We start from the raw sequence: 17,411 nt of genomic DNA on the forward strand, positions 1-17,411 counted from the left end.
TTCTATTAAATTCCCAAAAAATTAAATCTAAGTGGAAATAAAAAATCACAAAACATCACAAATTGCTAAACGCTTTGAAGCTTGGCTGAGGTGGTAAATCTGGAAAACTGTATTGATAAAAAGCAAAATGTGACAAACATGCAATGGAAACAGACTTAGCAAATAAATCATGACGTACATGAAGCATGTGACTTAAAACCCCACTGAATCTTCACTGAAGAGACTAAAAATAGCTGCAGATGAAAACATCAGATCTGTGTGGAACAATGAGGAGACTGTTCCTTTGAATTAATCGACGTATTCTCATACAACGGTTCATATGATATCTTACGAGAAGTTATTCCTCATTTTTCATGAATTTTCCAACGAATGTCCAGCATCAATTTCCACTCCAGTCTTTTCAAAATAAACTTCCATCTTTACAGGAAATAACTTTGTTAGATTTAGGCAAGAAAGCTACATAGTTAGGTTTAGGAAACTAAACGCGGCGTAACTTAAGTACCGAAGTTACGTGACAAAAACTATTTAGTTAGGTTAAGGAAATGATTGTGGTTTGGGTTTAAATAAAAAGACGGTCTATGGTAGAAACAACAATGTCGCCATCATATTCATGCTTAGATGCCGTTATGTTGAGTGTTGAAGGAGCAGCTATAATGTTAGCATAGCCTGGCACTGATTGATCCGAACTCCATTCAGAAAACAAGCAATTTAAAAGTTGTTTGCTTGTCGTCTTGCAGACAGACCTGACAAAGAATGAATTCAGACTTTTTACAAATATGCAATATTATGTTGTTATTTCGGCAACCTTTTGATTATTACAATGAAATCACAGCACAGTTTGTTTATTTTGGGTTCTTACCACAGTAGCGACGTGTGGCTGCTAGATACAGTCAGTGCAACGGCATTGTATGTGAATACAGCTTGCTGTCGGGTGGCGTTATTAACCCAGACACAACGTTGTTTGGTTTTCTGAAATAACTTCCACAACATGTACAAAGCAGCAACAGTGGTTATTTCTTCCATGGTTGTCGGTGGAAATGGTGGAAAGGAAAGTTTTTGGTATCTATGGAGACAGGCCACTTCTCCTCTCCGGCGCGTCTAACGCAAATGAACACAAATGATCCCTGCAGTCCAACTCGCACGAGTACAGCGAGGCAAAAATCCACTTCGCTCTTGGTGTGAATGCGACATTCCTGTGGAACCCAGTCTTGAAAAATTAATATCTTCTTTTAAATCTTCTTAAAAACGTATTCTTATCGAGAGGCTTTTGTAACCTTATTCAATTCAGGCACATTTGTCTGCATGTGTGTATGCAGGTTTGCTTATGTATGTATGAAATACATATTTAACACCTATGTGCATACTTTTTCCTTCTTTTTCCACTGTAATTCACTTTGTAATCTCTGGTTTTGATATATGCTACATTCATAAACTTTATTATTATATTATTTTCTAAGACAACCAGACCGGCGGGCAAAAAAAGCCATCCATTTAAATCTACGTGTCAAACACAGAGACACAAACCGCTTTCTTTTCTTGGCTCTATCTCATAGCTCCCTGTCAGGCTGTTACTTAAAATACTCTTGAACCAAAAGTTTCAACTGACACTTCCCCTGACCCCATGTCTGCTTTACAGGGCAACTCGCTGCTCTTCCTGCCTAATGTTCTGAAGGTGTATCTGGAGAACGGGCAGACCAAGGCATTTAAATTTGACCCCAGCACCACAGTCAAGGTACTATGCAATGAGATAGTCCACCATGTTGATATCAATTCCTATGAATCATTATTTATACTGGATACTTGACAGCTATAGCAGCATTTTGGGGGTTCAGAGATGAAGCTGAGGTTATGTAGTGATAGTTTTCTCTGTGATTCTTAATCAAGTCAGAAACTGAAGCCATTATTTATGATCATGCTGTGATGATGTAATGTCAAGCCTGCAGTTAGTTTCATATTTAAATATAACTGATGATATTGAATTGACTTTATAGTGTGATTGAAAAGCTTAGAATCAGAATCAGGTTTATATACGTACATGGAATTTGACTCCGGTTTTATGCAGCTCTCTTAATGCATTTATACAGAATAGAAATAAGAGCTCGGAACAACAATGACCAACAATAAAATAAGAAAACAAAAAATACAAATACAAATAAAAATAAAGAAATACATACCTGATGGTTATACATGGATTCTATGATTATGTACAGTATGTACATGTGTACATGTACATACTGTATGTACAGCATGTAGGATTTATATTTACAGTGACAGATGTGTACATATTACTATATGTATATAAAGTGACAGATGATATGTACATATTACAAAAAATGTGCATCAAAGACTGTAAATTATAATCTAAAAATGTGCATTAACATTAAAAATAGTAAATTCTAATCTAAAACTGATGTGACTCCCTCAGTTTGTATCAGTATTACGTAGATATTCTCTGCTTCAGTTTCCTTTGCCCTAGCTTCATTGAGACCTACAAACCTCAGCCCAGCTCACCTCAGCTATTCTGTTTCCTGATGTCATAAAATATTGCCTCTCAAGATGTAATGTTCTTCTCTGTGCATCAGGACATTGTGATGACACTGAAGGAAAAGCTTTCTCTGAGCCATATTGAACACTTCTCCCTGGTGCTGGAGCAGCAGCACAGCATTACCAAACTACTGCTGCTACATGATGAGGAGAGGATACAGCAGGTACACACACACACACACACACACTAATAACAATGTCTCACTACAGCTCCATTTGGAAGTGAGTTTAATCTGCATTCAAAGAAATACATTTGAAGCAATGTGTGCTTGTGCGTGTGCGTGTGCGTGTGCGTGTATGTGTGTGTGTGTGTGTTCAGCTGGTCCAGAAGAAAGAGGCCCACGACTACAGATGTCTGTTCCGTGTTTGTTTCATGCCCAAAACCCTCCAGGCGCTGCTGCAGGAGGATCCCACTGCCTTTGAGTACCTCTACCTGCAGGTAGGTCTATTTTGACCTACAGATAAACTCCAGACGGCAGCAGTTAACTCTTCATATCATTAATCTGTTTTGATACTTGTTAGAATTCCTAGGTTTTCCATTATACCTTTAAACATGCTACTGATAACATTGATCCACTAGATGTTGCATTCGCTACTCCCCTGTTCTATTGCATTTACTTCACAACAAGTCGTTGCTCGGCACTTGCCGTCAATCTCAGCCATTTATCAGTTTTTTTCCATACCAACTGATGACCCAGAGACACCACGTGATAGCAACATTGTTTTAATATTGGCTCACAAGCCTTGTTAGAAGAGGGAACCAAACGTCAGATATCTTCCACAGAGATAAACAAAACATTCATTTTGGACCTGACAAAATTTTTAAAAGGATTAATTCACAATCAGAATTTTTTTTTCAGGAAAAGCCATACTTTTATTCAGCACCTTTCTAAAGACTCTGTGGATGTATTGTTTTTAAAAATATATTTGTCTACATAAAAATGTTATCAATAAGACCTTTAAAGGGACTGTTTGTAACTTTTTAAGCGTATAAATGTAGCGGGTCGCCACACATGCGCGTTCGCATATGCGCGCTCGCGTGTGGCTGGAGCCTCGTCTCCGCTGCCTGCTCTCCTTCACTCAGAATGCACGCGCGTCCTCACTGTCTCGCTCCACCTCTAGACGTGAACGCGCGCTCACTACACACTGCAGAAGAGTTAGTTTAGCTCTGAGAATATCTAGTGAATGCACAGGGGACGTTTGTGCAGAAATAAATGCTGCAGCTCCTCCAGACCAACAGAGGTTTTCCGTGTCTTGTGAAGTGACGGAGCTCTGCAGAGAGTTATGTTACCCTCTCGTTACCGACCGGGTGCCGGTGTCTCCTCTGCTCTCTCCGGCTGCGGGCAGAGAGAGCAGGGAGACACGCTGCAGAGCCCCGCTGCTTCAGCCTGCACTTAGGCAGGAAAAGCCAACACTAGGATCAGATCTAAATCATGTTCATGGAGAGCCCTTCATCTGGTCAGCTAACATTACTGCCAAGCAGCTGAAATATAGAGTGATATTATGCTTTTAGCTGACGTGTGTCGCCTCACTGTTTTGAGCGATGCTCGTTCAGGTATATTTAGAGCGAGCAAGCGCGAGCCTGACGCTGACTTTCGTTGATTTCACGGCCACAGTTGTCGCTGTTAAGAAGCATTTTTGAAAGTTACAAATAGTCCCTTTAACTAACCATAGAGCAACGTTTTGTAACACCTCCAAAAAGTGCAGTTATTGCTGCAGTTTTCCACATTCCACCGTGATGTAAATCAGCAGACTGAAAGGTCAGCTTGTTCTATTTCGTTCTTCCTGACTGCCAGAGGCAGTGCTTAACACTGGATGTTATCCATGTCGCGCACGCGCAGGTCGAGTATCTAATATCAACAAAGTCACATGTGACCTGGGATGACGTAGTGTATATAAGCCCACGTCATCATCAGAGATGTCACTTGAATCTTCTCGCGGCAGGAAATCCGCGGATGCAGGTTGAATGAATGAAGATAGCCGTTGACTTTCGCTGGGAGCCCGTCAACCGCAGGACAAAACTGTAGCTCCAACCAGGAGCTACAGTTTTGTCCTCCAAGGGCTGCGATTAGTCAATCACGGCTACACTCAAACACTTCGCTGTTAGACCGGTGTTTTTGGCGGTTAAATTTCATCTAGGCTAACAACAGGTGAGCTAGGATAGCAAGGTGAGTATCCTCACGTTGTTAGAGTTTAAGTAACGTTTGTCGATAGGAGTCTGTTTTCGGTCTCCTTTATTGTTTATTGCCGCTGAGCTAAGTGTTTGCGCTTATAGTCTCGGCGAACCTTTCGTCGGACAACGAGCCCCGTTATGCTGTTGTCGGCTAATTATTTTCCTTTTACAGTGTGTATTGCTCAGCAGCGAGTGCTTTCGCTCGTTAAAGCATGCATCTCCTTTATTTGATGGATAGAGCGACCGCTCCCCAGTAAGTGATTTCGCTTGTGGGTTAACTTCTTTTGTGGCTGCTGTAACTTTAAAGGGCTTCGGTGCAATACGTTACAGGGGAAGTTATTCCCTACCCTGTCTTTTGTGATCATTTTGTACGTTAACAGTCCTAGTTCAAAGCTAGTGTCTAGTTACTGAGACAGTTTGCTCTCTCTCTGTTACTAGAGAGTGCTTTCACTCCAGAGTAACCAGTTATTTTACATAACTAAGTCAACAAACACATTATATAGGTAAGTAAGTAATGAGTCTTATATAAGAGTAGAATATTAATACTCAGAATTATTATTCATATCACAGCACCATGTTAGGAGAGCATGTTTGCCGTGCCTGCATGGCTCCACTGCTAGCTACTGATGGCCGTGATGAATGCCCCACATGCCTCGGTGTTGTACACCTGAGGGAGGGACTGTCCGACAGCCAGTGCATGAATTGCAGTTTTATTCCACGGGAGCTGAAGCTAGCTCGATTAGCTGAGATAGAAGAGCAGCTTGAGGGCCAGTTGCCCCTATCGGGTGTCCCTTCAAATGCACGGAGTGGGCGGAGACACTCCCCACCTGAGGGGGCCCCACCTACAAAAAAGGCAAGGAAAGTGGACTGTTTGGCGACTAAGGTCGACACGCTAACATCAGAGTTTGCTGAGATTAAAGCGCTGCTCCTTAACCTTCAGCCAGGTAGGGTGACTGCAACCCAGAGAGACAGCCCGCAGGCAAGGACACCTACCCCTCCAGGATGGGATGAGGATGCCCTGTATACGAGGGCTTCCTTTAGCTAGTTCTGTGAGGACTGGCCCGGACAGGGAGAACTAATAGCCTCCTCCCACGCTTCCGACACCTGTTCCCAGCAGTCAAGAAGTGGGTCCAGGGCAGGCTCAGAGTCTGCACCAGCGACAGTTAAGCCAGTGGTCCGTATGGCTCTGGCACGCTTAGGCTTGGATGAGGCCCCGACTGCGTGCACCTCATCTAGTGCATTTTTGAGGTGGGCCCCGCCCCTGGAGGGTTTCTCTGTTCCGCCCTCCCAGCCATAAATTGAGGAGCTCCACAAATGCTGGCCAGACCCAAAATCACTTTCTCATCACATCACTGACGGCAGGGCCTTAGCTTCCATGCAGAACGCCGGCATTTACGGACTGGGTAAAATGCCAGCCGTGGAGCCATCTATTGCCGCCCTTATTGTGTCTCCCAATGAAGTCTTGAGACCTGATGCTTGCAGTCCTAGGCCCCAGTCCTGCATCACAGACGACTTTCTAGTCAAGGTTTATGAGACAGCGGCACGCATGGGTCGTCTTGGAAACTCTCTTTCCCACCTGATACTATCCCTGTCCCAGTCCCTGCAAGCTGCTGGCGTGGATGCTTCCTTCCGGAGCCTCAGTGATGCATCCCTGCAGGCGTTCGGTCTTATAACAAGGGAGCTTGGCAGACTAATGTCAACCCTTACACTGACTCGCCGGCAGGTATGGCTGGCCCAATCCCTGCTTTCTGACCCAGGCTGGAGGGCCCTCCGCACTCTCCCTGTGGTTCTGGGGGAGCTGTTTGGCCCAGCAGCGCAGCAGGCCTTGGAGCGGGGAATCCAGGCGAACCAGGCTCGGCAGCAGTTTACTAGCTTCCGGGAACCTACGCCTTTATTGCGACAGCGGCCTGTACCAGTCGCCCTCGGCTTCCAGTTTGTCCTGATACTTACCCAAGGACCTTGCGGGCTCCAGCGCGGACGGCGCCTCAAGCAAGGAGTGGTCGGGGGTCAGGGTATCGCCCCCCCAGGGACCCAAAGGACCAGAGGGGAAGGCCTTGATGCCCCGAGGCCGGCAGTTGGACGCTTCTCCCAGCAGCACCTCAGCTGCTGGGAAAGCAGCACTTCAGACCCTTGGGTGGTGGCTACGCTTTCCCAAGGGTACAATCTTCAATTCCGACGCCGGCCCCCAGTTTTCAGTGGGATCAGACTGACCACGGTCAGCGATCCCACCAAGTCTGAGGCACTCAGACGAGATATCCACCCTCCTGGAAAAGGGTGCCATCGAAGAGCTGGGGCTACAGACACAGCAAGATGGGTTTTACTCAGTTTATTTTCCACATGTTGAGTACAGCAGATGTGCTCGAAACTGTGACACGGCACAGTTGGTTCCCATCCATCGATTTGAAGGACGCATACCTTCGCGTCCCAATAGCACTACCTCACATGCAGTACCTGTGCTTCACATTCAAAGGCAAGGCCTTCCAGTTCAAGGTGCTCCCATTTGGTCTTTCCCTTGCCCCACGGGTCTTCCCAAGGTCCATGCGGGCGGCACTCGCCCCAATGCAAGCCAGGGGTATGCTTATCCTCCCATACCTGGACGATTGGCTGATTTGTGCTCTGACCAGGGAACAAGCAGAGCGGGACACTGCGGCCCTTCTGCATCATGTGACGAGGTTGGGCCTTACCGCTAACCACGCCAAGAGTTGTCTCATACCCAGCCAAAGGATAGTGTTCATTGGTTTAACTCTGGACTCCCGCCATATGTTGGCCTTCCCAACACCACGACGAGCAAACGCCATACTCCTGCTTCTCCTCCGGTTCTGGAAGAACAGGAGGTTGAGGTACAGCATGTTTCTCAGGCTGTTAGGTATGTTGACGTCAGTAACATCAGTAGTGCCACTGGGCCCCCTGTACTTACGGCCATTCCAAATCTGGATCACTGGTCTCCAATTAGATCCAAAGTTCCACAGATCCAAGAGAGTCAGGGTGCAGCTGATGCCTCCTTGCATTGCTGCCAGGGAGAGACGGGGCATATCTGGCCAGGGGCATCTAATTGGGTTCGATTCCCTCACGTCGCGAGGTGGTGGTGACCGATGCTTCGCCCTCCGGCTGGGGGGCAGTATGGCAGCACAAAGCGGTAAGGGGGCTCTGGACGGCACAGGAAGTGGCGGAGCACATAAATGTGCTCGAGCTCCGTGCAATATATTTGGCACTTCGCAAATTCCTTGGGCCATGTATCTGCCAGGGCCAAAGAATGTGCTGGCAGACTTTCTCTCACGCCAGAAACCCCCCGCGGGCGAGTGGAGGCTCCACCCAGAGGTGGTAGAGGAGATATGGCGCAAATATGGCACACAGAGGTGGACCTTTTTGCCTCAGAAGCCTCAACACACTGCCCCCTTTGGTTCTCCCTGACGGGGACAGCGAGCCCTGGCGCACCCATGGCCAGATTGCCTCCTCTATGCGTTCCCACCATTCCCACTGATAGCAGTAACGCTACACAGAATGCAGCACGGCAACCACAGACTCCTGTTGGTCACCCCAAACTGGCCGGGGAGACCCTGGTTTCCGGGGATGCACAGGCTTCTGGACGGAGTTCCATGGCCCTCCATGCCCTCCACCAGGGCACTGTATGCCAACAGGTGGGAAATATTCTCGGAGTGGTGTAGAGTTCATGAGGAGGTACCTCAGAGTGCCTCTATGCCAATAATACTGAGGTTTTTGCAGTCTTTGCTGGAGAAGAAACTCTCTCCTTCTACCTTAAGGGTCTATATAGCTGCGATTTCAGCCAGGCATGTTAGAGTGGATAACCAGACCGTGGGGTCTCACACTCTGGTGACCCGGTTTCTTAAAGGAGCCCAGCGGCGGAACCCCCCGCAGGCTGTCAAGGTTCCCTCGTGGGAACTGCCTCTGATGCTGGAAGCCCTTCGTCTCCCCCCCTTCGAGCCTCTGGAACAGTCAGGGCTGGAGTGGTCTTCAGTAAAGGTTGCTTTCCTTTTGGCGATGGCATCAGCAAAGCGCGTGAGTGAGCTTAACGCCTTTTCAGTGAGTGAAGCGTGCAATTGCTGGAACTCGGATGGCACAGGAGTGGCACTTTGGCCTAATCCAACATTTTTCCCAAAGACGAGAGGTTGGCTCCGGCCCACTCTAATCAGGTCATTGAGCTGGCAGCTTATGACCCTTCATGCCTACAGGACGAAGATGGCAAGTCAGCAGAACTGCTCTGCCCAGTGAGGGCCATAAGGCATTATATACAGGCGACTGCGAGCTTTCGCCGCTCTGATAGCCTGTTTGTCTGCTATGGGGGCCATAGGAAAGGGCACGCCCTGTCCAAACAGAGGCTTTCCAGGTGGATTGTTCAGGTCATTAAGGAGGCATACAGGTCAAAAGGACTGCCTTTACCTCTTAATATCAGAGGCAACTCCACCAGGAGTGTCTCCACTTCCTGGGCAGCGCTACGGGGGATCCCTCTAAGTGAGATTTACGCTGCGGCCAGCTGGGCTACTCCATGCACCTTTGCCCGTTTTTACAGGGTCAATGTCGCTGCTCCACATGCAGTAGCATCCGGTGTCTTTCAGGAATCCACAGGCCGTTCCCGGTGAGGTACGTTTTCCTTGTGACTACGTTGGTAATCGTCATCCAGTGTTAAGCACTTCCTCCGGCGGTCAGGAAGAACGAAATAGAACGAGAGTTACGCATGTAACTACGGTTCTATGAGTTCTGGATGACCACCAGAGTTCTCTGTCACTCGGAATCTTGGCAAGAAGATTCTGGAGGGACATCTCTGATGATGACATGGGCTTATATACGCTACGTCATCCCAGGTCCCATGGGACTTTGTTGATATTAAATACTCAACCTTTCCGTGCGCGAGATGGATAACATCCAGTGTTAAGCACTGCCTCTGGCGGTCATCCAGAACTCATAGAACCGTAGTTACATACGTAACTCTCATTTTGAAATGTGGAGTTTTTCATCAAAATCCCACCATAGTTTTATTCCTGCCCTGATCCCACAGTAAGTTCTTGTTACTTTTTAAACTAAGTCACCTCTTGTTGTTATGGATATTTTTACAATGGTGTATTAGGGTCATTCTAGGTAAAAAATAATAATTAGGAGCCAGGGTGTAATATTCACAGAAAAAACTCAAAATTTCCCAGATTAAAGTCGTAAATTTATGAGAAAGAAACTCAAATCAGTATGTTGTTCTCTTCTGAATAGGTCCAATTCACAGCAATTCCTTGTTTTCTTTAGTTTCATATGATACCATTCTCTTCACTCTAACAAAAATGTAAATGCTGCAAATTAGACATACCAGTTGTTTACAAACCATGGATGGTCCTGACTCTCAAATTAGATTTATTTTGTGTGTTATTGTTTCATTATTTGCATTGTTTTGTACTGTCTGTGTGTGTTAGGGAGTGAATGATGTGCTGCAGGAGCGCTTTGCTATAGAGATGAGGTGTAATACTGCCCTGCGACTCGCTGCACTGCACATCCAGGAGAGATTGGCAAGCTGTGGACAGTCATCAAAGACCAACCTGAAGATAATCACGTGAGACATACGCACACATTTTAAATTATATCTACATCCACTCAATGAAACTATAATTATCACAGGATTTTACTCCTAGTAAAGACCACAGAGCAAAGTGGAGGTCCCACTTTTCTGGAGGGACAATAATAAATATTTACTGAACATGTTTTTTGAGCGGCACCCTGCCTAAAGCTTGGCATACACTGTACGATTTGAGCCCGATTTGGCCTGAATTTTGAGCTGCATGACTCATTTTAGAGTCGGACCGAAATTCAGCTTTGTCGGGCGTCATTTGCCGTGCAGTGTACAGGGGGACCAAGATCGATTAACTCCGGCCGTTGGACAATCGGATGAATTTCTGGCATGTCAGAAATTTAGGTCGGCCATCCACAGGCTCTCACACCGTTGAAGCAGAGCCACGGGCCCATTCCCCAATGTCAGCGCCATTTTTCTCCTCTTTTTACAGTAACCAGAGCGTAGCTATCAAAATAACAATGTAACTGTTACAATAGATATAGAAAAATGTAGTTAGCTTACCTCTAATTCTCTCCACGTCTTCCTCGCCACCTGCCAGTCTATGTATGCCAGCGCCTCTTTTTTTAGATGTTTCAGCAGACAGGATGGCACAGATGATCAAAGCAGCACGTTTCTGTCTTGTTAGCATTGTGACCCGTACGGACCTCTGCTAGCAAACAAATTTTACCTGCCTCAAAGCTTTCAAACAAATCTTTATTGACAACTGTCAAAAGCTATTTTACACGTACAGTGTTGGCTGACGGTCGGACCGCACAGTGTGAGCACATAAATTGTGAGCTTTGGCTTTACATCGCAAACGATGTACTCATACAGTAGGAGTAGGAAGTACACAACAACATTTCTAAAATCGTACAGTGTATGCCCAGCTTTATAGTCACACAGTTACACAAATTGTACTGTATAGTCTTGTAAGCACACAGCCCTTTAGGTGAGCATCAAGGATGCATCACAAGATATAAAATTAATTTTGTAGTCTCCAAGGAAGAGAAATGGTTTGGGATCCATTCACATTTAGTGTAAATTCACACACCATAAATGCATTTTCAGCTCTCTAATAGTCTTGTACACACAAGCAGACCCTCTCAGTCTGTGTGTCTGTGTTTGCTCTAGGAAGACATGGGGCATAGAGAACTTTGTGTCATCCACCTTGTTGAGGAACATGCGAGAGAAAGATCTGAGGAAAGCCATCGGCTACCACATGAAGAAGAGCCAAGCACAGAACGATCCAAAGCAGAAGGGCCTGGCGGTCGATCAGACGCGGATAAACTACCTAGAGGAGCTCAGCGATCTCAAGTCATTTGCAGGGAAATCCTTCAGTGCCACAATGATGGTAGGGGTTGGAACTGTTCACTGTATATTTATTTTTTGTTGAGATGTGGTTGATTGAAGTCCCTCATAGTCTCTACAATCCCTTTCTGTTCAACCCACCACCCTTCAGCTTCAGGACAGGGAGTCGATGGTGACCCTGTTGGTGGGGGCGCGCTACGGGGTGAGTCAGGTGGTCAACCACAAACTGAGCATCCTGTCCACCCTCACAGAGTTCACCAGCATCACACGAATCGAGCTGCTGCCTGAATCGGACAAGGTCAGCCTGGTCAAAATATACCTGCAGGACATCAAGGTAAGAGTAGTGTCTCTATACAAGCACACACACCTAACATACAGGGAGAAGACTGTACACCTCATCAGAAAGCACTTTGAAGTAACTGAATCAGCATTACAAGCACTGCTACAAAGGTGGCAGGTGGGTTACATTAGGTTGCATACCAATTCACATTATTTGTTCCCCCTTTGTTGGTGCAGTTTGATGCACCTGCATGGTCTTTAGAGGTCTGAAGCTCACAAATCAAACCGCCTCTGTTATAGTTTAAAGGGACGGTTCACCCCTAAATCAAAGCTTACCTATAGTGCGATTTATCACAGGCAGTGATGGCCTCAAGGTTAGAGAAGCGAGCTCTCTAGCTCATTGGTTCAATCCCCCAGACCAGCAGGATAAATCTGTGTTGGGAAAGTGAAGAAGCAGCGCTTGTCCCTCCCTTAACACCAACAGCTCCAGTGGAGTTGCTCAGTGGCCAACACATTACACTGTGGTTGTACTGAGCAGCTTCCAGGTGTGAATGTGTGACTGTAATGTGATCAGAGCATTCCTGGAAAAGAACACTGCTGTCAGTAAAACTCCCCTGAATAAAAAAAGGGGGAAAAAAAATCCTCTTTAATAATTTAAAGGGACAGTTCACCCCTAGACAAACTTACGACGCCGCAGCGAGCGGCAGTCTTTCCAGCTGCTCCGATGTTGTTCACGTCTTTCTCGTACTTTTTGTCTATTTTGTGCTCTTCCTGCCTAACCAGGGCAGGTCTAGCATGTTTGTATAGTTATATCATATGGATATGGTTACTTCCACACAACAAAGAAGTAGTCATCTCGTTTATTCGAGAAAAGAACTTCTGGCTCTCAAGACAACGGGACAAGCCGGCACACGATACCTCATCCTGGGGTGGTAGCGGAGCTGCGGCGGAAGTACCTGGGCTGCAGAGCTGGCCCTAAGCTAAAGGCTAGGCTAAGGGATATACAGAGGCATTTTAAACCATCAATTCCCTCCGTACTGATGGGGAACGTGAACGCACTGGCGAACAAGATGGACGAGCTAGCAGCTCTAATCAAACAGCGGATTTATCGGGAGAACAGCCTGCTTTTCTTCAGAGAAACGTGGCTAACCTGCTACACACCGGATGCTAACGTGGACCTGCCGGGGTTCACCACCGTGAGAGTCGACAGAGACACAAAAGCATGCGGAAAAAGCAAAGGTGGGGGACTCATAATATGAAGAACTGTGCGTTGTTTCCCTAACAACAAACCCTGGGTGACTAGCAAAGTGAAGGCTGTCCTCAACAGGAAGAAGAGGACATTCAAGAACAAGGACAAGGAGGAGTTGAGGGCAGCACAGAGGGAGATGAAGGTGTGTCTGAGGGAGGCCAAGGAGTCCTACAGGAGGAAAGTGGAGCAGAGGCTGCAGGACAACAACATGAGAGCGGTCTGGGATGGTGTGAAAACCATCACAGGCTGCAAACAAAGAAACAACAGTGCAGCAGAGGGTCTGAACAACTTCTTCAACCGGTTTGACTCTTCCCGTCCCCCCTCCGCTCCTCTCCAGGTCCTTCCTCATCCCCCCCCCCCCTCCACCTCACGAGTCCCTTCCTCCTTCCCCCCTCACTCCCTCTGACTCCTCCACCCCCACAGTTCAGCTCTCACCACCCCCTTCCCTTCCCCCCCTTCCACCCACCCTCCAACATTACTGCAGACCAGGCCAGGGGTAAGCTGCGGACTCTTCGCCCCAGGAAAGCAGTCGGCCCCAGACAAGGTGTGTCCTCGACTCCTGAAGGCCTGCGCTGCTGAACTGGGAGAACCTCTGCAGCACATCTTCAACCTGAGTCTTCAACTGGTGAAGGTGCCCACGCTGTGGAAAACATCCTGCATTGTTCCGGTTCCTGATGAAGACAATGGAGCGGCTCCTCCTCAATCTCCTCAGACCTCAGTTGCAGCATGCTCAGGATCCACTGCAGTTTGCTTACCAGGCGAAAGTCGGGGTGGAGGATGCATTCCTCTACCTCCGACAACGGGCCCACTTGCACCTTGAGAAGGGAACACAGTCAGAATCCTGTTTCTTGACTTCTCGAGCGCCTTCAACACCATCCAGCCCCTTGTACTACAGGACAAGCTGGCCAGGATGCAAGTAGACCCACACCTGGTGACCTGGGTCACAGACTACGTCACCGGCAGATCACAGTATGTCAGGTTGAAGGACATCACATCTGACACTATGGTCAGCAACACCAGTGCTCCACATGGGACTGTACTGGCCCCCCTTCTCTTCACCCTCTACACGGCGGATTTCAACTACATCTCTGAGTTGTGTCACATTCAGAAGTTCGCCGATGACACGGCCTTTATGGGATGTTTTAAGGATGATCAGGAGGAGGAGTACAGGAACCTGGTGGGGGACTTCATCGCCTGGTGTCACTCCAACCACCTGCAGCTCAACACGTCAAAAACCAAAGAGATGGTCATAGACTTCAGGAAGTCTAGACCACCCCCACGACCAGTCCACATCGATGGGGACGAGGTGGAGGTCGTGGGTACCTACAAGTACCTCGGGCTGCAGCTGGACAACAAACTGGACTGGACAATAAACACTGGCCACCTCTACAGGACGGGCCAAAGCAGATTGTACTTCCTGAGGAGGCTGGGATCATTTAACATCTTTTTCTACGCTGTGGTGTGCTGGGGGGGCATCAAGAGGGACACCTCGAGACTGGACAAGCTGATCAGGCGGGCCTGCTCTGTGGTCGGCATGAAGCTGGACTCTCTGGTGACGGTGGCAGAGGAAAGAACACTCAACAGACTGCTGACAATACTGGACAACGCCAGCCATCCTCTGCACGCCGTCATCACCAAACAGAGGAGCTCGTTCAGCGGGCGGCTGCTGCTCCCCAAGTGCTCCACATACAGACTCAGGAAGTCCTTTGTCCCCCGAGCCATCAAGCTGTAGGTCTGCAGGACATTTAATGCACACAGTGCACTTTAATAGACTGAGCTACTTTTAATTCTGCACACCACCAACAGCTCTACTCTGCACCTTTATATACTGGTTTTACTATATTCTACTACAATGTACAGCTTTATTCTGCACTTCAGTCTATTTTTAAAAAACTCTCTACCTCAGTTCTTATCCAGCATTATGTTCCACATTTGACATTTCTTAATATCTATATCTCCTATATTTTATTATCCAGCACTATATCACTTCCTGCACTATATTCACATTTTTAATAGTCCCGTATCTCAGTTTTTACCCTGCACTATGTTCATTTTTAACAGTTTCTTCATCTCCTGTTATTTTTTTATCTGGTCTATTTTTTATACTCTCTACTACTTACTTGTGCCGTTTTTACTAATATGTTTTCATTATGGAACTGTGATGCTGGAAACTTGAATTTCCCTCTGGATCAATGAAGTGTCTATCTATCTATCTATCTATCTATCTATCTATCTATCTATCTATCTATCTATCTATCTATCTATCTATCTATCTATCTATCTATCCATCCATCCATCTATCTATCCATCCATCCATCCATCCATCCATCCATCTAAATCAAAACTACATATTTTTCCTCGTACCTGTGGTGCTATTTATCAATCTAGATTGTTTTGGTGTGAGTTGCAGAGTGTTGGTCAGTGTTGGATATCAGCCGTAGAGACGTCTGCCTTCTCTTTGATATAATGGAAGTAGATGGCGCTCAGCTTATGGTGCTCAAAGTGCCAAAAATGTATTTGAAAAACTCAACAGCAATGTCTCTTTCCAGAAATCATGACCCCGTTACTCCAGATAATCCACAGACCTTGTTGTGAGCAGGTTCATGTAGGAACTATTTTCTTTCTACCGAACTGCACCCACCAACAGTATCAGCGCGCAGAAGGAAGTGTGCAACAATACTTAATGCAATAATGCTAACTCACCTGGCACGACTGAGCTAGCTAACGATACTAGGGCTGTAATAATAACCGCAATATTGCAATACTGGGCTACTGACAAGCCAACCGCATGGGATGGCAAGCAACCTCTAGTACTACGTTATGTTTACGTTTTTCTTTTTTTAACTCTTTGCATTGGTAGTCCTTGGTAGCGTATATTCTGCGCTGAGTGCTTCACCTTTGATGCTTTTTTTCTCGTCACCAAGAGTTGAAAAATGTTCAACTGCGCTCGTCACTGTCACTTTTTACCCAGCCGTCCAATCACAGTGGAGGAGGGGCGGTACAAATTCCACAATGACCAACCGTCACATCCTACATGTACAAACGCTAAACAACAACAATGGAGGAGAAATGAATACACATAGACCGACGGGTCCGTCCTCTCGCCCTATACGTGTTTCAGCCTTCCCTTCATCCAGAGCAAGTACTCTACCTTGGTTGCAACCAGTGCATCTCAGCTGAAAAAAACACTGCGCCTCATTACCCTTCTGTGTTCTGCATTTCATAATAAACATGTACTTACTTTTGTTCATTCATTCAATATTGTCATTTCAAGAGCAACAATATACCTAAAAGCCTAACAATAAAGCTTATTACCTCCACCAAAGCTGAAGGCCTAGGAAGGAGGTTTTGTTTTCACTGGCGTTGGTTTGTTGGTTTGTTTGTTGGTTTGTTGGTTTGTTGGTTGGTTTGTTGGTTGGTTTGTTGGTTTGTTGGTTTGTTGGTTTGTTGGTTTGTTGGTTGGTTTGTTGGTTTGTTGGTTTGTTGGTTGGTTTGTTGGTTTGTTTGTTGGTTTGTTGGTTTGTTTGTTGGTTTGTTGGTTTGTTGGTTTGTTTGTTGGGTTGTTGGTTTGTGCTTTGTTGGTTTGTCCATTTGGAGGATTACTCCAAAAGTTTGCGATGGATTTTAATGAAATATATGGGGGGTTGGGGTATGGCACAATGAACAATCCATTCGATTTTGGTGGCGATCCGGATCATGATCCGGCTTTGGGTATTTATTTTATTAACTCCGCTGAGCCTGTGCATTAAAACCACAGGCTTTAAGGCATGCGCAGTGTGACTGATGATGCGTTCATGACGTATCACCCTGCCTCTTTCCTTCTGCCTGCAGAGAGAGAGTGGAGGAGGGAGGGGAGGGGGGAGACACCTGTAGATTCTGCGTTTTTTTCACATTAAACTCAGTGGTCTGTGCTCTCCAAGTGCCTTTCTAGTTTATATAGCACTAAAAATCAGGATCAATGAAGTAATTTTCAAAACATAATACCACAATAATACCACATATCACGCTATTGAGACAATCATTATCACTGCCGGGGAAATTCCTTCACTGCGACCGCCCTGAACGTTACAGCTCAGCCAAGGAGGACGCCATTAATGTTTACATCTTGCGCTGTCACGAGCACGAGCTGGTGATACACTTGGCGGAAGTAGTTTGGTAGAAAGAAACTAATTCCTACATCAACTGCTCACAACAAGGTCTGTGGATTATCTTGAGTAACCAGGTCAGGATTTCTGGAAACACATTACTGTTGAGTTTTGGAAGTGATTTTTTTGGTGTTTTGATCACACAAGCTGAGCACCATCTAGTTC

The 17,411-nt window shown here is 46.4% G+C and overlaps 1 protein-coding gene across 4 annotated transcripts in view; it reads left to right on the forward strand.

Moving 5' to 3' along the window:
- LOC119483243 (FERM and PDZ domain-containing protein 1) overlaps positions 1–17,411 on the forward strand; it is an 85,719-nt gene that overhangs the window by 59,164 nt on the left and 9,144 nt on the right. For 2 of the 4 annotated variants that reach the window (XM_037761336.1, XM_037761337.1), the window contains 6 exons: positions 1,637–1,732; positions 2,583–2,708; positions 2,864–2,983; positions 10,132–10,268; positions 11,397–11,616; positions 11,725–11,907. In XM_037761336.1, the coding sequence (XP_037617264.1) occupies positions 1,637–1,732; positions 2,583–2,708; positions 2,864–2,983; positions 10,132–10,268; positions 11,397–11,616; positions 11,725–11,907 (882 nt within the window). Of the gene's footprint in view, positions 1–1,636; positions 1,733–2,582; positions 2,709–2,863; positions 2,984–9,592; positions 9,731–10,131; positions 10,269–11,396; positions 11,617–11,724; positions 11,908–17,411 lie in introns of those variants that run through there. The other 2 variants (XM_037761338.1, XM_037761339.1) reach the window with 2 other exon arrangements.

This window comes from Sebastes umbrosus, chromosome 3 (assembly GCF_015220745.1).
Source record: "Sebastes umbrosus isolate fSebUmb1 chromosome 3, fSebUmb1.pri, whole genome shotgun sequence".
NCBI classification, from domain to species: Eukaryota; Metazoa; Chordata; class Actinopteri; order Perciformes; family Sebastidae; genus Sebastes; species Sebastes umbrosus.